At 45.9% G+C, this 20,740-nt stretch overlaps 2 protein-coding genes across 7 annotated transcripts in view; one reads left to right on the top strand and one right to left on the bottom strand.

Moving 5' to 3' along the window:
• Nucleotides 1-39: 39 nt before the first annotated feature.
• Nucleotides 40-14,782, bottom strand: COQ6 (coenzyme Q6, monooxygenase). Of its 3 annotated transcripts, none has more exons than XM_030559203.1 (12): nucleotides 14,582-14,782; nucleotides 11,773-11,907; nucleotides 8,280-8,338; nucleotides 7,234-7,357; nucleotides 6,607-6,737; nucleotides 6,108-6,215; nucleotides 5,944-6,006; nucleotides 5,458-5,565; nucleotides 3,433-3,635; nucleotides 2,494-2,609; nucleotides 1,145-1,311; nucleotides 40-220 (listed from the first exon to the last, which is right to left on the bottom strand). In XM_030559203.1, the coding sequence occupies exons 1-12, from the start codon at nucleotides 14,763-14,765 to the stop codon at nucleotides 191-193; spliced, it is 1,428 nt and encodes a 475-aa protein (XP_030415063.1). In that variant the 5' UTR covers nucleotides 14,766-14,782; the 3' UTR covers nucleotides 40-190. The 3 variants fall into 3 exon arrangements, with proteins under 3 accessions (XP_030415063.1, XP_030415064.1, XP_030415062.1); XM_030559204.1 differs by lacking the exon at nucleotides 14,582-14,782 and adding an exon at nucleotides 14,040-14,533; XM_030559202.1 differs by lacking the exon at nucleotides 40-220 and having other exon boundaries at nucleotides 234-1,311.
• Nucleotides 14,783-15,049: 267 nt separating this feature from the next.
• Nucleotides 15,050-20,740, top strand: part of FAM161B (FAM161 centrosomal protein B) — a 30,459-nt gene continuing 24,768 nt past the window's right edge. For 3 of the 4 annotated variants that reach the window (XM_030559192.1, XM_030559194.1, XM_030559196.1), the window contains exons 1-3: nucleotides 15,050-15,120; nucleotides 17,821-18,140; nucleotides 18,580-19,133. In XM_030559192.1, the coding sequence (XP_030415052.1) occupies nucleotides 15,076-15,120; nucleotides 17,821-18,140; nucleotides 18,580-19,133 (919 nt within the window). In that variant the 5' untranslated portion in view covers nucleotides 15,050-15,075. Of the gene's footprint in view, nucleotides 15,121-16,059; nucleotides 16,268-17,820; nucleotides 18,141-18,579; nucleotides 19,134-20,740 lie in introns of those variants that run through there. The other variant, XM_030559195.1, reaches the window with a different exon arrangement.

Raw genomic sequence — 20,740 nt, forward strand, 5'->3', positions numbered from 1 at the left:
AACTTCGGCAAAGATGAGTATATGTTGTTTAAAAAAAACTAAAAAACAAACAGCTGTTTTTATTGTTATTCTTCAAAGACACTATTTAAATACATATTTCCAAACCAGACATGATATAGTCCTCACAGGGTTAAAGATCTCAGATTCCCAGCAATCATTGGTGAACTGCAGCTCTAGACACATGGAGAATTTACTTACTGGCAAAGGACATAATCTGCTCCTAAAGAGGAAAAGGGGAAAAAAATTAGTCACTCGTGAACCAGTGAGACACAAATATTTAGAAACAAAGCAGAGAAAGCTGCTGCATCCCCCTTCCCTCTACCCCACTGGATACCATCTCTCTTCCTGCCTAAGGAAAGGAAGGCAGAGGGATTCAACATGGCCTAATTTTCCAGCAGACACAGGGAAGACAAGTGGAGCCCTCTACTCTCCTTCCTAAACAGCCCAGCACCAAGGGCTGACCCACTCTACTTGTTGCTAGAAAGAAAAACAAATAAAAAGCCCCGGTCCCCTTTCTGGTAAGATAAAAGCATTTTCAAGGCAATCAAAGCATTAGTGCAGAACACTGCACATTACTCTCCACTGGCAGCCACTGAGCCTTAGGAGACTTCTTTCCTAAGAGAGTGCTGTTCAGAATAGTCAGCTTCTGACCATCTGCAATATATCTCAAGGAGTTACATACAGTCAGGATGAAACAAATCAAAGACAGAGAAACTCTGAGTGATGGTTGCTGGATTAGAGGGAGCTGTGCTGATAATAGGTGGTTTGCCTAAGAGATGGCTCACCATAAAAGCACTGCAACTAGGTCAAGTCATCTGGCTACGTGGAAGTGGGTCACACTGGCATCTGGGCCTCAGGAAAATAAAATACAATAATGAATCTTTAGGGATAACACAGTTACTGGCACTTCTCTTCAGGTAGCCCTATCTGGGCTACAGGAAGAGACCCACACTGTAGCCAAGGTAGAATCATTAACAAATGGCACAGAAGTGAAGACCACTCAAGCCAGATAACCAAATATACCTTTGGATTGTCTCACTCACATGCCATTTGAACACAGCATTGTCATTCCTGCTAAATCTGCTAGTGACAGCTCACTGTATCATCACAAGTTAGTTTGTAGTGTCTTAACGGTGCCTCTTACTTTGACTGGAGATAAGGCATTTGTTGTTTGTAATCCCCATGTCCTCAACAGCACAAAGGGAGCGACACTTGTGGAGTAGAGTCTCTTTAACAAGTCAATGGCAGCCATTAAAGAGAGATTATGCCTCTGACGTTCTGTCTCAAACTGTAAGAGGTGCTTTATTGAGCCTGGAAAAGAGAGGAGAGAAATAAATTGCAGTCCCAACTGCTCATGCCACTGACATAATGAGCTCCACAGGCACCCAAAACACACCCACCAACTACCTCTGCACCCTCTAGATCAGAGATGGGCAATCTTTTTGGCCTGAGGGCCATATCTGGGTGAGGAAATTGCATGCAGGGCCATGAATGTAGGGCTGGGGTAGGGGGTTGGGGTGCGAGTGGGAGTGTGGGAGGGGGTACAGTGTGCAGGAAGGAGATTAGGGCAAGGGACTGGGGTGCAGAAGGTATGGCAGGGGGTTCAGGGCATGGGGGTAGGGTGCAGAAGGGATTCGGGGTGCGGGCACCAGCTCTGTGTCGCTTACCTTGAGCAGCTCTGGGATGGCAGCAGCACACAGCAGGGCTAAGGCAGGCTCTCTGCCTGTCCTGGCTCCACATCGCTCCCAGAAGTGGTGAGTATGTCCAGCAGTGGCTCCTGGGTGTGGGGTGGGGCAGGCGGCTCTGCCACGTGCTGCCCTCACCCATGGGTACCACTCCCAAAGCTCCCATTGGCCACGGTTCCCCATTCCAGACCAATAGGAGCTGTGAGGGGGCAGTGCCTGCACGCAAGGGCAGCACTCGGAGCCCTCTGCCCCCACTATCCTCAGGGGCTGCAGGGACGTGATGCCAGGACAGGCTGGGAGCCTGCCTTAGCCCCGCTTCGCACAGGGCTGGCAATCCCATGGGTTGGAATGAAAGCCTGGATGGGCTGGATCCAGCCCACAGCCCATAATTTGCCTCCCCTGCTCTAGATTCATTTTTAAAAGGTGCTATTCAGCAAGTAGCAAGATTCAAGAGTTCCTTGTTCCCTCCAGAAGCTCTTATTCCCACATCTCCTTACACCAGTGGCCAGCAGAATGGAACATTCTGTAAACTGGGCAACACAGCATGGGTTTTGGAAACGGAAATGCATCCAGAAGCATCACTCTCCAACTGGTCCACAGATGAAGTTTGGACACTCAAGCTCATCCCAGTTTATAAATATGCTGATACATTATTCATTTTATGAGACACCAGTGTGCCCAGAAGTGTACAGGAAACAAATTGAGTCAATCCTTACCCTGAAGAGCTCACTATGTAAAAGAAAGAAGTTCAGATATGCTGGAAGACTTGGAAAAGGGGATATTCAAATAACTGTAGGTTATTCCTTACCCAGATCCTTCCCATTGAAGGCCGCTGTGCTGAGGTGATGTGTCAAACATGCAATATCTCCAAAGCCCATATTTACACCTTGTCCTGCTAGTGGATGGACTCTGTGTGCTGCATCCCTAAAGGCAGAGCAGACAGCATCTCATATCCTAACCAAAGCAGAGCAGAGACAGTCCATGTTTTCCTTACCCACTAAGTCCCTGCCCTCTGAGTGTAGCATAGAGATTCTCAGCCTTTTTCTGAGGCCCCCGCCAACATGCTATAAAAATTCCATGGCCCACCTGTGCCACAACAACTGTTTTTCAGTAGATTAAAAGCCAGGGCTGGCATCATGGGGTAGCAAGCAGAGCAATTGCCCAGGGCCCCACACCACAGGGGGCCCTTCACAGCTAAGTTGCTCAGGCTTCTTCTTCAGCCCCGGGCAGTGGGGCTCAGGATTCAGCTTTCTGCCCTGGGCCTCAGTGAGTCTACTGCTGGCCCTGCTCTCCGGTTTGTTTTGGTGGACCCCCTGAAACCTGCTCATGGCTCCCCAGGGGGCCTGGGACCTCTGGTTGAGAACTGCTGATGTAGCACACACTTCAGCTCCTCTCTCTAATAAGTCCCTCCTTATAGCACTCCATGTTCACTATATACACACACACACACCCCTTATCTAATAAATATCTGACCTCCCCACACTGTGCTACACGTACTCTGCCTGCCTTTTTCCTTGAAGAACCTCTCCACTCCATGGCTCCAGATGTAATCCACTTGCTCCACCTGTTAACTGGGGAGAGGAACATGTCTGGCACCACAACTACCACCCTCCCTGAATAATCTACACCCATGCTGTGCCAGGTGCGCTTCACTTCATTCCCCAAACACACACTTTATGGAACCAGAAATGGCCTGTTTTCCCATAAAAACAACCATGGCACCTGCAGCCCTCAATAAGCAATTTACCCAATAAGCGCCATCCGGTGCCGGACATATTCTGTGGCATGCCCCATTCCAAGAGGAAACACAGCTCGGCTCTTTGGCTCCACTCTGGCGATGCTTGGGGGCAGCTGGCGGGCTGCAGTGCCTGATGGCATCAGGAAAGAAATAGCAGATCGGAACACGGATCCAGCAGTATCAATAAAGTCCGAGTGGTGTAGGTTGCTCCACTGAATAACAATAAAGACTGATTTATATGGTGCTCCAAAGCCCAAGGCTTCTGGGTATCCCAACAAAATTACAAACACTTTTGTTTTGTGTAGTGCACACAACATACCAGGCACAAGCACAAGGGATGACATGATTCCCTGCTCCAAAGAGCACATTCTGCCGTTACTAACACCCAAATGCAACATGGCCTAATAAATATCAGACTGATGCATAAATGAACAAAGTCACCAAATACACAGTTCTAACCACTCAGCAAACAAAACCATCTCCATTACGGCCTAGAAGGAGACCATCTTAGACAAGGAGAGTCTGCCCCTCCTATCCTTTTGAAAAGTAATTCACTCTCCATCACTATCTCCAGTGTTACTCTAACTTCAGTCACAAAGGGTGACCCTCTCTGAGAGATGTTTTAATAGAGCTCCCATGTGAAGATATCCCATTTCAGGGTTGTTTTTTAAAGTGTTAGTGAAACTTTTTTGATTGACTTAAAGTGTTAAGAATGTCAGCTTGTAACTGCACTAATGGAAAAGTGAATAGAAATCTAGTAAAAGTAAACTTGTAATAGGCTTTCAAGTTACTGCTCGTGCATTTAAATCAGACACTTTATCTACTAGTTATACAGCCTGGTTAGTATCCATGCAAGTTCACAAGTACTGATTATAGCAGGCAGAAGAGCCTATACCATTCTATTTGAGCAAGATAAGATATGTACTAATAATCAACAAATAAAGAGATTCAAAGCCAAAAGCTACCTTAATGAAAATTAACCAGATCTGAATGATAGAAGTGTCACAAGTCAGAGCATACGGTGAACGAACACAAGACTAAAATGACGAATTCTTTATTAAAGGGCAAATTAGATTTTGTGGAAAATAAACTGGAAGTGAAAAGTAATAGGCTTGCTGGGCCTCCGAGGAATTTCTGCATTGACTAAAGAGTTGTTGGAGCCTTGGAAGTGCATGAGTTAGGATAATCAAAGGAAGTGCCATCTCAAAGCACAACTGCACTGTAAAAATGCACTCACGGGTTCTGCATACAAATTTTGTTCGGCTTATTTTTATATAAATATATGAAGAAAAAATGGTAGGGAAGGAAATGTGTCTAAAATTACAGGGTGAGATTCTGTAGGAGACTGAAGAGGAGTTGCTGTCCACGACACAAGGAACATAAATACCTTTCTCTTCAGAGGCCTCCAATTCAAGAACTAACCAGGCTCAATCTGTTCAGCTTTTAAAATGAGGACGAGATCAGGCCTACCCATGTGATGTTTTTCAGCACACACTAGCATACTTTTCTTCCAAGTCAACTTACTGAAACTTCCATAATACATTAATTATGTTAGGTCCATACATGTCAGAACAACAGTAGTCAATTCCAGATTCATCACAGGAAGACGTAAGTCTTCCATAATGCACTTATCTGCAGTGGTATCCCATGAGAGGGACATTTCTTCCCACCCTGAAATCCTGGTAATTACACTGAAGGAGGAGGACTGACATTCCTTATTTTACTCTAGCTAGTGTCATTTCAGAAGCTATTCTTATTTAGACAGGTATCTGATGTTTTTTGAACCTTATTAAAAAGTTTGCTTCAATAGTATCCTGCAGCAGCAAGTTTCACAGGTTAATTATACGTTCTATTAATAAATATCACCCTTTACTCATTTTAAAGTTGCCATCTTAATTTCACTATTTTTTGTGTAATAGGATGGAGTAAACGGAGGCCAAAATGGCCACCATTCTTTAATTTACAGAAGTCTATCTTATCCCTTATCACAGCAACAACGTCAGCTCTGCATCCTCATGAAATGATGATACTCACAAAGGCAGAGTTGATGGTGTCCACAAAGCTTTCCTCATCCATACTTAGAAGCTGTGCTGCATGTTCATGAGATGTGGACCAAACCAAAGAGCTGGCAGTGTCAGAGAGCTGACCCAAGAGAACCATAAGAGTCAGTATCAAGAGACAGAAAAATAATCTGTGCAAGGCTCCCCAACATGCCAATCCAGGAAAGGGCCCAGGCCCCACCCACATGCTAATTCAGACCAGGGCCTTCATTCCACCTATCCCAGAACCAATATGTGCAAGGGGCTCCAGACCCAAAAAAAGCCAACAAGTGGGAAACAGGAAAATAAAAAAGAATTAGAGGGGGAAAAACAACTACAGACAAGAGTTATAGAAAGAAGGAAAAGTCTTGAGGCAAGATAGAGGCAATGTAACTAGGCACTGAAAGGTAGAAGAAAGGTGATTAGAAATAAACAGACCAAAGAGTTAAAGATAGATGAGTCAAAAGTCACTGTCTCTTACCGGGAGAAGAGCAATTGGCCCTGAAGGGAGGAATCTCTGCCATGCTACATTGTTGTCTGTGGCCTATAACAAGAAGAAACAGGAGGACTGATGAGAACTGCTGATCTTGCATCACCTACTTAACCTGCACAGACACTGCAGCTCAGGAACTTGCAGGATCTCACCTCAGACAAGTGCAGAGTAGCAACCACAGCTGACTGATCATATTGATAGTGGATGTTCTGAATTCCAGCTGCTTTCCGGACCATGGAGTTCTGACCATCTGCACCAATCTGTAAGGGGATGAGATACAAGGAAACCTTGTCAATGGCTTTATAAAAAAATATCAGTATTCTAGCCCTTGTTATCTGCAGTGAGTAGCTAACTCAAAGTAGCAAAGGCCTCCCCATTGCACTTGGATATGTGGTTTCTTTTAAACAAATGAGAATACTGCAACAAGAGGCAGCCTCTTCAGCCCTACTCTAATTCAGCTGTCCTCTTCAGCTAGCCACAAAGAAGGCTACCAACATTATCCCTTAGTATCTCTGACACAGTCAGCAGCTCACCTCACTCAAACCCTCCCCACTAATGTAGCAGCACCACACATGAAATCAGAACTAAATCCATTGGAAAGAACTTGGCAAGAGACAGTGCCTGATCAACAGAAAATGGAAGTTTAGTTACCAGCAGTTTGGTCTCTAGTCTGCGTCCATCAGTTAAGTCAATTTTGACCCAAGGGCTTGTGTCAGAGAGATGACAGGTAAGGGGCCAGGTATACCCAACTGCTCTGCTCCTGTAGAGAACCTCCACCCGATCTGATGGAACACAACGTAGCAGGGTCATAGCGTGATGCAGACACGAGAGAAGGAAAGTTACAAAGAGCGCAAAAGGCCAGGCACAGCTAGGCAACACAATGACTCTCAGAGCTGACCCCCTGACACCCACCCTGAGGGCACAACGAAGCAATCTGTCTAGGCACTTATATTGCCCACAACACTGCGGAGTCTGATCACCTCTCACATATCTGAGCAGGGGGGAAGTTAAAGACATTTCACAACAAAACATAAGATTCCACAGTGAGTGCAAGTGTGAAGTCTAGAAAAGGACTAAGGATAGAAGGCTTAGGTACAGTTCCACTGAGAACAAGTCTCTCTTCCTAACCCAGAGGGACTGACTCTTCTCCATAAACCTCCGAGTGATCTGCTGAATGGATTTCCTCCCTCTCTTCCCCTGTTCCAGAGCTCACTGCTGAATGCAACTCACTGATTGCTCCCACACTGTGAATAAAAAATTAAAGCAATCATCGCCTACCTGACACTGCATCTAACTGTTTGGTTAAAGCAGATATAATGACATCGTTCTCCACTACATAACCCATGTCTTCTAAGTTGTCTTTATCAAAGATTATCATGGCTTCTGAACAGGCATCCCATACCTATTAGGGGGAAGAGAGAGAGAAAATATTACCACACTGCATAGACTCAGCATGAATTGTGCAGCTCCATCAGGACCTGCTCACAACTTTCCCTTAACAGGGAAAGATGATGGGCAATCTCTAGAACTTCCATCAGGAATCATCCCTCCAGCTGCTAATGTCAAGAGATTGAGGGAGAATGAAGAAAGGTGAGAAAGTCTCCTAGGAAGACTCTCACTCCCAGTCGCTATTCAAGCCCAAATTAATGGTGTTAAGTCTGCAAATGAATTGTAGCTCTGCAGTTTCTCTTTGAAGTCTGTTTTTGAAGTTTTTGTTGAAGGATGACTACTTTTAAATCTGTTATTGAATGTCCAGGGAGACTGAAGTGTTCTCCTACTGGCTTTTGTATGTTACTATTCCTGATGTCTGATATCAGACATTAATTTGAGCTTGAATAGGGACTGGGAGTGACTGGCTCACTACAAAAGCAATTTTCCCTCTCTTAGTATTGACACCTCCTCCTCAATTATTGGGAGTGGACCACATCCACCCCGACTGAAATGGCCTTGTCAACACTGGTTTTCCACTTCTAAGGTAACTCCCTTCTCTTCACATGCCAGTATATTTATGTCTGTATCTCTAATTTTCACTCCATGCATCTGAGAAATGGGGTTTTTACCCACGAAAGCTTATGCCCAAATAAATCTCTTAGTCTTTAAGGTGCCACCAGACTGCTCGTTGTTTTTGTGGATACAGACTAACATAGCAACCCCTCTGATCCTAGGAAGACTGACACACCAAGAATACAACAGGCTTAGTCAGTGTGCCCCGTTTCTCTCCAGGGAGGAAACAAATTTTGGCCTATTAGAGGTAAATATTTCTGAGAATTCTAGTTACGTTAGCAGAAACAGACAGACTGCATTCATGGCAGTGAGTCAGGCACCTGCATCCGCCGGAAGGGTTTGAATCGCAGGCTGCAAACATGATCCCAGGCACCAAAACCTAAAAGAGAGAGAAGGACCCAAAACATTAAGAGAAACCAGTCACAGTGAGATCAAAATGAGACTCAGATTCACGTTCCTCTCTTTCTCCCCTCAATCCCCTAATGAATAACACTCTTCCAGCCTAGTCATAGACTGCTTTCTCCACCCACGTACAGAGCTGGGTCTGTCTAGGTTCTTATAAGGCTCTCACACTACTCTTGATACAGATGCAAAACAGGAGGAAAAATCCACCTGCCTGGGGTCAGTGAAGGTCTGACTTCAGGTATTCAGTATAGCATACAGTCAACTCACTACATATACTTAGGCTCTGAGTTGGGGGCACAGGAGGGAGGGAATGGCTCAAGGAATCAGTTGATTAAAACACTTTTCATCATTAGGATGCAGGGTTCAGATCTGCCAGTAGCCACACATCAGATTATCTCAGCAGCCCACAAATTCCCCTTCTCTTCCTCTATCCCTGAAGACTATACCATCCTTCCCATTAATCAGGCTTGCAACTTCAGTGTCACATTAAGATGAGGGGTGGGCAAACTACGGCCCACGGACCGGATCTGGCCTGCCAGATGTTTTAAACCAGCCCTTGAGTTCCACCAGGGAGTGGGGTCTGGGGCTTGCCCTGCTCCAGCACTCCAGCTGCGGTGCAGGGTTGAAGGTCGCTCCATGTGGCTCCTGGAAGCAGCAGCAGGGCCCCGCTCTGGCTCCAACACATAACGGCAGCGAGAAGGCTCCATTCTGCAAGCTGCCCCACCCCAAGCGCCGCCCTTGCAGCTCCCATTGGCCGGGAACCACAGCCAATGGGAGCTGCAGGGGCAGTGCCTGCAGACAGGGCAGCACATAGAGCCGCCTGGCTGCGTCTCTGTGAGGAGCTGGAGAAGGGACATGCCGCTGCTTCCAGGAGCTGCTTGAGGTAAATGCCGCCCAAAGCCCCTGAGCCTCTCCCCACACCCCAACCCTCTACCCCAGCTCTGATCCCCCTCCCGCACTCCAAACCCCTCAATCCCAGCCCAGAGCACGCTCCTGCACCCTAAACTCCTCATCCCCAGCCCCAGAGCCCACATGCCCTGCCGGAGCCCTCACTCCCACCCCACTATCCTGCCCCAGCCCAATGCCCCCTCTCGCACCCTGAACTCATTTCTGGCCCCACCCCAGATCCCTTTCAGGTAGTTGAAAGCAGCTATCAAATCCTCCCTCATTCTTCTCTTCTGCAGACTAAACAATCCCAGTTCCCTCAGCCTCTTCTCATAAATCATGTACTCCCCTAATCATTTTTGTTGCCTTCCACTGGACTCTCTCCAATTTTTCCACATCCTTCTTGTAGTGTGTGCACAAAACTGGACACAGTACTCCAGATGAGACCTCACCAATGCCGAATAGAGGGAAATGATCACGTCCCTCGATCTGCTGGCAATGCCCCTACTTATACAGCCCGAAATGCAGTTAGCCTTCTTGGCAACAACGGCACACTGTTGACTCATATCCAGCTTCTCATTCATTGTAACCCCTAGGTCCTTTTCTGCAGAATTACTGCCTAGCCATTCGGTCTCTAGTCTGTAGCAGTGCATGGGACTCTTCCGTCCTAAGTGCAGGACTCTGCACTTGTCCTTGTTGAACCTCATCAGATTTCTTTTGGCCCAATCCTGTTGCTCTGCAAACGCTGACTAGGTCCATCCTTCTATTTCAAAGATGGCTATTTCAAGGATGAGTGAAGACATTCTGTTTGTTAAATGTTTTGGGATTAGAGCTGGTTGAATTTTTTTCTGTCAATATGGGGGGGGAGGGGTGTGTGTGTGTTTTAAGAAAAAATGGCTTTCTGGAAAATTGTCCAACAGTTCAAAATTTTTTATCAAAACAAACTGAAAAACATTGCTTCATTTTAATACAATACGTTTTGGGGTTTTGTTATTTTTAGTCCCTCCCTTTCCTAGTGGAAGAAAGAGAGGAACCATGAAAGTTTGGTTGGGTTTTTTTGGAATTGGGAAAAAAAAGTTCCAAAACAAATTCCAAAAAAAATTGCAAAAAAAAGTTTTTGTTTCACTCAAAATGTTTAAAGAAAATACTTACCATATTTTAACCAGACTTATTTGGGATCCTTTGTGATGAAAGGCACCATGAAATTGTCAGAGGTGGTACAAAAGAGGGCAAGAGAGAGCAGAATTACCGGAATTGGAATTTGGACAGGACCTAGAGATATCCCTGCTCTTGGCCTGAGTGCCATAGGATAAATGGTCAGAATCTCAGTTGTGTGTCTCATAATGGTAACTCCAGCAGCACTGAGCCCCTGCTCCAGGCTGGGGCATTAGTTGAGCAACAACTCAGATAAAATTACCAATACACTTTCTGGAGCACCTGGGTTGTTCACACATCCAAGTCCTAACCAGATTAACCCTACTTACGGCTTACCTACACTTACATTTTATAGCGTTTTAACTTGCTGGTTAAGGGGTGTGAAAAACCACCCCCCTGAGTGCAGCAAGTCTGAGTGCTTTAAAGCATTAGTGTAGACAAGCTCTGAGCACTTGGAGCCATGCTCCCAGCACTCGGAGCTAATCCCCTCGTGGAGGCGGATTACCAGAAACGCTGGGAGAGCTCTCTCTCAGCACTCGCGCCCAACCACACTCATACTTCAGAGCGCTTCTGCGGGAGCATTCCTGCAGCAGCGCTTTGAAGTTTCCAGTGTAGATATACCCTTAGTTTACAAATAAGTAGTATGGCTTCAAGCTAGCAGGATTAGGGAGCATGAACCAGCTCAAAATCTTCCCACCTACCTAAATATTCATGCTGTGAAAAGCAAGAAGAAAGAGAATAAAAGGTTTGGAGGAACCAACTTCGTGCTGTGTATCAGAAAGCAGATACAAGACTATTTCAGAACCTGGCTGTGAAATTAGTTTTTTGTGGCTGTAAACCTCAGTCTGGTTACCCGGAGCGGAGAGAAGCCTTCGCATCTCAAAATCCACCACCACCACCACCACTAACCGTCCATCTTGCATCAGCAGAGAAGTCAAAGACTAAATGGGCCCAGGAGACTGAATTGTGCTGCAGAACCAATTCCTCCATGGCAGGGGTGCAATAGATAGACTAGAGAACAATGTAAGAAGATTCCTTCACATAATGCAGGCTGTATCTGTTCTGTAAAAAGAATATTCTAGGGCTGTCACTTGAAGACCTTTCACTAGCACTGAAATCACACAAAAATCTATACAAAATGAACAAGGATTCCAGAACAAGAAGTCATGTCCCTAACCTAGAAAAGCCTGATTTAGACACCTCAATTCAGAATGCTCAGCAGTAAGAAATGGAGAGTAGGAATCAGTCAAGTCAGTTTAAGAAGGACAGTCCCAATCTGAAGAATTGTCAAAGGCCTCACAAAAATAAAACCAGTTCCAGTTTCAGATTAAAGTGTTATACAGAACGAACAAGAAGAGCTGTACTCACTGCTCAAAAGGGTGGCTGAACCAGGGGAGATGGAGCTGACCCTGTTACTGTAACTCTCAGGCAAACGGCCAGACGCTTTCCTAGGGCCAGCTTCCAGTAACAGGATTTTCTTCTCACGGAAGTGGACATCATGTCCTGAAACAGGCAAACATTTATTAAGATACTTTTAATAAAAATTCATTTATTTATTTATATAATCAAGAACTCCCATGCACCTTGCAATGAGACACTTAAATAAAATTCCCTACAGAGAAAGGCATATACAGTGCAGATTTCTAGGTAAGTACAGATTTAATACTATGGAGGCACTGTTCGCAACTCCACAGGTAAGGTTTAAGAGCCATTTTGCAATTAAAGCAAGGATTCAGCCTGTTTTGTATGAAAAACTACAGCGTATCCTCCCCAGACTTGCAGCATCTTGTTTGTTTGTTGAGTACAGATCAAATTTTCTGAAAGTTTACAAGTAAATCTGTTAATTTGATTTAAAATTAATTAAGAACCAAATTCTTTAAGAAATTTAGCATCTATGAAGGTCTTTTCTTTGTCCCAAATGATCTTTATGATGGAATAACCCAGACACTTCAAACTATTCACACAGTTAAATTTATTTGAAATTTTTGCATAGGCTATACTTGAAAAAAATCAGGTGGTAATTAAGCTAAGATATTAATTATTACTATATCTAATTGTTATGGTTATATAGGCTACAATTAGGCTCATGAAAACCATAAATGGGGTCATTCTGACATTAAAAATAACTCGCCCATTCACTACTCTTCCTCTACAGCTAATTTGCATGCAACAGTTCTAGTGGCTGTAATGACTCAGTCATATGAAGGGGAGTGGACACTTATCAAGAATAGTTCTCAATGATTTCCCTCCACCCCAACCCCAAAAAACCACACTACTGAGAGGAAGTTAAGATTGCAAGTATGTATTAGTAAGTTAAGGATAAAAATATATTATAGAGGTGCTGCAATTTGCTCCAAATATCCACTATAAACCCAGGAAATTCAAAGTTACAATTGCATTTAAAAGACATCTATCATGGTAAGATATGCATAGTTAAGGCATCCAAACAACTTTAACTCTGCCCTGTTACTCTATTGGGATGTTGCAAGGAGAAAAAAAATGAAAATAATTTAATGCATCTTTAAAAATCAATTTAATGTGGGGCCACAAACACTAAAAACTCTTAATCATATAGCTATTGCATGACATCACTACAGGGAAGACAGATTAGCTTGTAAATTGGTACGATGGGCAGGGGCCTGGGCAGTTTTTGAGGAAGATATATGATCAGTTAATCAAGGGATCCCAAGACACAGCACCATCAAAATGAAGATTTTCAATGCTTAGGAATTAGCTGGGCTTGAAAGCATTACAAGAGGGAAAAAACAAATGGCAGTACAACACATGAAATATACTACTGAACTCCCTTGATGAGATGATGTGTATAGTACCAAAGAGATCTAAAAACTTAAAATTAGAAGTTATTAGACCTTGGCCTGGGAATTTATGTAGCACAGGTGATCCATTAATAAGAACTAACATTTCCACTGTGTGCACACTTAATTTCTGATTGACTCTTATTTATATACCCCAATTAACCTGTGTTTCAGGAAGTCATGTCTGTTGTTTTGTTGAGAAGACAAAACAAAAAGGCTTAGGAATGGGTAAAGTACTGATATTCTGAACTCCTCTAGGCATCCTTATGAAAGCTGAGTTTGCTTAGGAAGTGCCATCTCAACTCTGCATTTTCTAAAGTGTGTGTTCTGTTTCTTACTATGTTTAGTATTCTTGCAGTGGATATGGGAGTAAAAGGAAGCTTGACTCTACATTTTCTGGCATTCATGTTTTGAAAATTACACTTTCATATTCTAGATGGGCAGAGGGAGAACATGACACCATTAAGCACCTACAATCTTACCTACATGTTAAGGATTTTTTTTTTTTAAATAAAAGACATTTTAGCAGCAGGTAGGTGGGATGATTCACAACTTGTACAAATCAGAACCCTAACTTGCCCTACTTCCAGATATTAAAACTAGCACAATTATCTCCTCCCCACAAAAAGTAAGAGAAACAGGACCAATGAAAACAGTCAGCTACCAGCTGGAATGTACTCACTCACTTAAGAGCAAAAATTAAGGAAATGAATGAGCTTAAAGTATTGGACTTTTTTTTTTTAACGAATGAAAAAGAACTAAGTGCAGATGTGTAGAGTACTGCTGTATAGTTTAAAACAGAGATTATCCTTTCCTTACCCACAATAAACTGCCACTTCTCAATGAAAGCTTTCTCCATAGGAAGTGCAATGACTGCCCTAACTAAATTAGGGACAACTCCATTTTAGGCCTGGTCTACACACCGTATAGAGTTGGGGGTGTGATTTCCCCCTCCTATCCTCCATCAGTAGATCAGCAAAACCCTTACGGTGGATACACTTATACTCCCCATACAAGTTACCACCCTTCACACAAGTTACACCCCTATAAGCATCTTTATCCAGTGATAGCCGTGTCCCGCTTTGAGAGCTGGAGGGCTGCGTTGCACCGTTTCAACGCTACTAGCAGTGTGAACGAGTCTCAACCCGGGTACCACAATCCACCATCAACCCCAGGAATCTAGGCCACTGTCCTCCCTCTGCCCCAACTCCTCCTCTGCCTGCGGGAGGGGCACCCACCACCGGGCTCTGAGGTTTCTCTGCTCACGTTCACGGCCAGTCAGAACCGGGGCCCGCTCTAACCCCGCAGAAAGGGGATAGACCCACCCGCCCCCAGCCCAGGTGAGCGCGACAAGGCCTTACCCAGGGCCGCGGCCATAGCGCTCCCGACCATCCCCCCGCCCGAAACCACCACATCATACACCGGCCCGGTGCCTGCGGCCCGCAACGGGACCCTCCACGCCAGGACCGCGGCCCGCCCGGCCCGGAGCCGTCCCCTAATCGGCGACAAGAGACAATAACCACCCGCTGACACCCACGCCGCCATCACTGCGGAAGTGACGGACCCAGCACCATAACAACCGCCCCAAACGGAAGTGACAAAACAAGCGCCATGACAACGCGTGCGCCAACAGCTGAGGTGCATTCAGGGCAACGCCTCCTGGAAAGGTCCTCCCAATCGACATGCAGTAGGAACGGCGATTATTGGCTATTGGAGCAAAGACGACAGAGAGGGCGGGCTTAGAGGCCTGGCCACAGCACTAATTGGACTAGCCTACTGGCATCTGCTGACCAATGAACTGGTAGGGCCCCCCGGGGGGTGGGGTGGGGTTAGGCACAACCCGCGAGGACTGGAGATGACAGTGTCGAGCCCTAAGCGGAGCCAAAATGGGGCCACCTGGGTATGGGCCCGGGGCGCGGACCCGACAAGCGAGAGAAGGGAGGGGGCCAGGCACCATGGGACTGTTACCATGGGTACCACCGGCGTATTCGTTGCCCGCTCTGAGTAACGGTTTCAGGGCGCGTGCGGGATTGACGGCCCGTGTGTCACCTCAGCGCCGGGGCCCCGTTACCATGGTAACGGAGCACCTCCCCTGGTCTCGCCATTGCGGGGCCCTTCCCCCTATTGCACGGGAGGGACTGAGGCCATGTCTACATCTAAAATTTTGCAGCGCTGGTTGTTACAGCTGTATTAGTACAGCTGTATAGGGCCAGCGCTGCAGAGTGGCCACACTTACAGCAACCAGCGCTGCAAGTGGTGTTAGATGTGGCCACACTGCAGCGCTGTTGGGCGGCTTCAAGGGAGGTTCGGGGAACGCGAGAGCAAACCGGGAAAGGAGACCAGCTTCGCCGCGGTTTGCTCTCGCGTTCCCCGAACCCCCCTGCAAACCGCAGGGAAGGAGACCTGCTTGCTCGGGGTTCGGGGAACGAGAGAGCAAACCGGGAAAGGAGACCAGCTTCGCCGCGGTTTGCTCTCCCGTTCCCGGAACCACCCAGCAAACCTCAGGGAAGGAGACCTGCTTGCTCGGGGTTCGGGGAACGAGAGAGCAAACCGGGAAAGGAGACCAGCTTGATTACCAGAGGCTTCCTCAGGTATGCTGGGATACCTGCTTATTCCACGGAGGTCAAGAAAAGCGCTGGTAAGTGTCTATATTTGATTACCAGCGCTGGATCACCAGCGCTGGATCCTCTACACCCGAGACAAAACGGGAGTACGGCCAGCGCTGCAAACAGGGAGTTGCAGCGCTGGTGGTGCCCTGCAGATGTGTACACCTCCTAAGTTGCAGCACTGTAACTCCCTCACCAGCGCTGCAACTTTCTGATGTAGACAAGCCCTGAGGCCAAGGGAGGCCACGTGACTTCCCCGACGTCGCCCAGGGAGGCCACGGCGAAGCAGGGAGGTGAAAAAGTCACCTCAGTTCCAGTGCCTGCACCCGGGAAAGCCCTTTGTCCTCTACTGGCCCCCTTCCTCTTTACTAGCCAGAGACCTTGCACATCAGCAGCCTAACCCTGTGTCTGCCTTGTGGAGAGGCTGCAGCCTCTGCCCCGGTAAGGGTACAGCCAGCTTCCATTGTTGTAACTTCCCTGAAAATATAGCATGGAAAATGTGCATGGCCTGACAACTGCCAGATTAACCCCTGAGGTTGAAGAGGGATGGTTTGTGTTACAGGTCATTGAAAAATTACCCTGACTTTTGTTTCTTTGTCTCCCACTATCTCAGAAATACTTGTTCATAACTCTCCAAATTTCCCAAATAGTTACATCTCCTTAAAACTCCCAACCTGGAACTATTTGGCAAAAAAACCGATTGCAATTAAGCAAAGTTGTTAATGAATTTTGTTGTGGATAGTTTGGGGCTGATTCCTGCTGCCATTGACTCGAGTGAGAGTTAGAGGCTCAATCCTGCTCCCATCACTAACATGATTTTTTTTTTTTTTTTTGCTGTTGATATCAGTTGGAACAGGATTGGGTACCATAGGCCATATTCACAGCTATGTCCAAAAAGTGCTGGACACAACTGAAGGGGGAGAGGAGAGCATAGAGGACTGAGTTGCATAGATTATAGTGTGTAAACTGAAACAGCTCCAACAGCAAGACCCTTGCATGACAGGGAGCGCTAGAGAGGCACTGGTTATTCTGCATTTTGTAGGATTTAGGTCATAGAATATTAGGGTTGGAAGAGACCTCAGGAGGTCATCTAACCCAATACCCTGCTCAAAGCAGGACCAACACCAACTAAATCATCCCAGCCAGGGCTTTATCAAGTTGGGCTTTAAAAACCTCTAAGGATGGAAATTCTACCACCTCCCTAGGTAACCCATTCCAGTGCTTCACCACCCTCCTAGTGAAATAGTGATTCCTAATATCCAACCTAGACCTCCCCCACTGCAACTTGAGACCACTGCTTGTTCTGTCATCTGCCACCACTTAGAACAGCCTAGCTCCATCCTCTATGGAACCCCCCTTTAGTAGTTGAAGTAGTTGAAGGCTGCTATCAAATCCCCCCTCACTCTTCTCTTCTGCAGACTAAATAATCCCAGTTCCCTCACCCTCTCCTTGTAAATCATGTGCCCCAGCCTCCTAATAATTTTTGTTGCCTTCTGCTGGACTCTCTCCAATTTGTCCACATCCCTTCTGCAGTGGGCGCAGTACTCCAGGTGTGGCCTCACTAGTGTCGAATAGAGGGAAATAATCACTTACCTGGATCTGCTGGCAATGCTCCTACTAATACAGCCCAATATGCCGTTGGCTTTCTTGGCAATGAGGGCATACTGCTGACTCATATCCAGATCCAGCTTCTCATCCACTGTAATCCCCAGGTCCTTTTCTGCAGAACTACTGCTTAGCCTGTCGGTCCCCAGCCTGTAACGGTGCATGGGATTCTTTCTTCCTAAGTGTAGGACTCTGCACTTATCCTTGTCAGCTCTTTTATGTTGTATTTTCTGCCTTCATGCACTAGTGGGAATGCAGCTGGCTAAGGTGGAGTTTGGCATCAGAACACGCAAAAGGCTTTGTGTAGGAGTTGCCTCTCAGAGCTCAAAACATTTAGTGTAAGGCAGTTATTAATGGCTTTATTGAACATCCAGCCCTGATCTCTCTAGGTGTTTCCACCTCAACCTTCCTCAGATTCTGAGCCAGAAACAGAGAGAGTTGGTGATGGTGTCACTCAGCCCAGGACAGATGAGCTGTTGGATTTTCTCCAGCCAGGCAAGGAAATGGTAGCTGCCTCAAGTTCAGCTGAGGGGTATTATGACACACTGCAGGCACTCAAGATGGAAAACAGACAGTATCTATTAGAACTGGGCATGCTCTACCAGGTAAAATTGGAGAATGATCAGAAATCCTTCAAGGAGGAACTGGAAGACTTCTTCCAAGACAACGGGAGATTGACTCTGCAGGGCAAGCCCTATGAGGCTTCAAGGTAGGACACATTGGACACCTGTTATTTTCCTTCTGTTCATGATCTTCCTGGAAATGCCTCCAGTTGAATTCCGATATTGACCACGCAAGTGAGACGTAACCCTCCACTCAATGGCATTTCTGTTTGTTCGTATGTAACATGATAACTTTGGAAGACAATGTTGGATCAATTCCAAAATTTCAGGGAACATTCTAGACATCAAGGGGTAAGGAGCCTAGTTGTGCCTGCTGCTTGGCCTACATAAGCAACAAAGTATGCAACTCTCTAGTATATTGCATTTGTATAGCACTTTTGATCAGAGGTTCTTAAAGGACTTTGCTAATGTATATGTGTCAATTCTACCCAGCCAGAAGGTAGCTCTCTATTACATGTCCCTTTGAGATTTCTTATTACTTTATTTGTTACTGCCTCTTTAATAATGTCTTTGTCCTACCCCCAGATCTAGTATCATAAGCCGGTCCAGTTCTTTAACTGACCTAAAGTTGGACAGTCCTTGGGATCAGCAAAATCCTCTCTCACTTCCTCAGTCCCACCTGAGGCCAAAGAGTGCTGCATCTGCCTGGGTCTCTACTATCACCATCCCCCAGCCCTTCAAGATGACTCTGCGTGAGGCACATAAAAAGCCCCAGCTGATGAAAACACGTGCATCCCTTGAGCTGGAAAAACGAAGGGACAAAAGACAAAGTCAGGAGGAGGCAGAGTGCCAGAAGCAGTTCCGTGCACAGCCGGTGCCTGCCCATGTTTACTTGCCACTCTACCAGGAAATAATGGAGCAGAATGAGATTCGCAGGGAGGTGGCAACACAGAAGAGAAAAGAGTTGCTCCTTTCCACTCAGCGACCCTTCAGCTTCCTGGAGAAGGAGGACAAGAAGAAGGAGGCCATCAGACAGAAGATCTTGGCGGCACTGGCTCCAGTTGAGAACTCCAAACCAAAAGGCAACAAGACAGTTCCTAAATTCATCTATAACCCAGTTCTTGGGGATAAACTCAAAGGTAAAGTGCTTAGTTGTCTTCCTGTAGAAGGGATTCCTTATCTGCCTCACTTCATCAGTCATCTCTCTCGCTGTCTGACTGCCATGACAATGCAGGCTGGGAAATAACATGTTCTGCTCCTTGTCCTGTTAGGCACTTCCTGATAGGGACATCTCTCCAGGAGAAAAGTCAAGATTGCTCAGAGCCATAAGAAAGAAGTAGTTGTTCCACGTGTAGGGATTGAAAGAGGGCCGTTTGTTAGCCTGTCCATCCACCATGTACAAACATTTATTTTTATCAGAGTAAAGAAAGCAGGGAGGCAGAGCTCTCACACCTTGAAGCAGGCAGTGAGAACTTCCCAGCATTTGCAGCATGTGAACTGAGAAGACATTTTCTCCACAGTGTAGTATTGCAGAGTTACATGAATTACATGAAGGAGTAAAGCAGTGTTGTTGTAGCAGTGTTGGTCCCAGGATATTGGAGAAACAAGGTGAGTGAGGTAATGTCTTTTATTGGACCAACTTCTGTTGGTGAGACAAGCTTTTGAGTTACACAGAGCTCTTCCTTGGTTCTGGGAAAGGTACTCAGTGTCATAGCTAAATACAAGGTTGAACTGCATAAGTAAACTGTCTGTTCAACCTTGTATTAGCTGTGACAGAGTGCCTTTCCCAGGCCAAAGAGCTCTGTGTAGCTCAAATGTTTATCTCTCTCACCAGCAAAACTTGGTCCAATATAAGATATTACCTCACTCATCTTGTCTCTGTAATGAGGGAGTAATGGTTAAAGTAGATCAAAATAGGAGGGGCAGTCACCAATTCTAGTGATGTTGTCACATAGTGACATGACATTGCATCAACCTGTGTGATGGAACATGGCCCAGGGAAGAGCATGGGAACATTGGTCTTTGAAAAATATCCATGCCTCCAAGTAAGCTCATAGGTGCCCAATCATGAGCGTGTGCAAGTAAACATGAATACACAGTATGGGAATACTGTAGGAGCACATCCCTTGCACTCCTAACCACGCCCTCCTCTCACACATTCCACCATGGAATGTCAGAACAGGAGAGGAACCTGATGGGGTAATTTAGTTTTTCCTCTGGATGGGAAGGGGAACCAGCACTGGGACTGATCTTCCAAGAAAGCAGATGGGAGATTATAATTTGGACAATCATTTCTCTCCCATCAGGTGCCACTGCTGCTCCACATATACTGATAATAAGGCTTGGAGTCCTTTATAAGGTGCTCAGCAAAGCCACAGCTTCTCCTTCCCCATTCCTGATTCTTTTACCAGATGAATATTTATTTCCCCTATGAAGAAGCAAGATCAGGAGCCATAGAAGTTCTGACACAGCACCTCTAGCTTGTTCATCTGATATCAGGGGACAGGCTCTGTTATGGCACTGGCTCAGCTCCTTTAACTGGATTGGCTGATGTCACTGCACAGGGCTTTGTGAGGTTAGTGACATGCTCCTCTAGCTTGCTTTGCTGATATCAAGTTAGAAGTCTGTCTGAAGTTACCGACTTAAAACCTCAAGATTTCTGGTCTGTTGTTAAAGGGAATGATGTATGGTCACTCAGTGCCTCTTTTTATGTGGACTGATGTCAAGGCATCTTTGAACTCATGGG

The sequence above is a fragment of the Gopherus evgoodei genome, chromosome 4 (genome assembly GCF_007399415.2).
Source record: "Gopherus evgoodei ecotype Sinaloan lineage chromosome 4, rGopEvg1_v1.p, whole genome shotgun sequence".
Classification (NCBI taxonomy): Eukaryota; Metazoa; Chordata; order Testudines; family Testudinidae; genus Gopherus; species Gopherus evgoodei.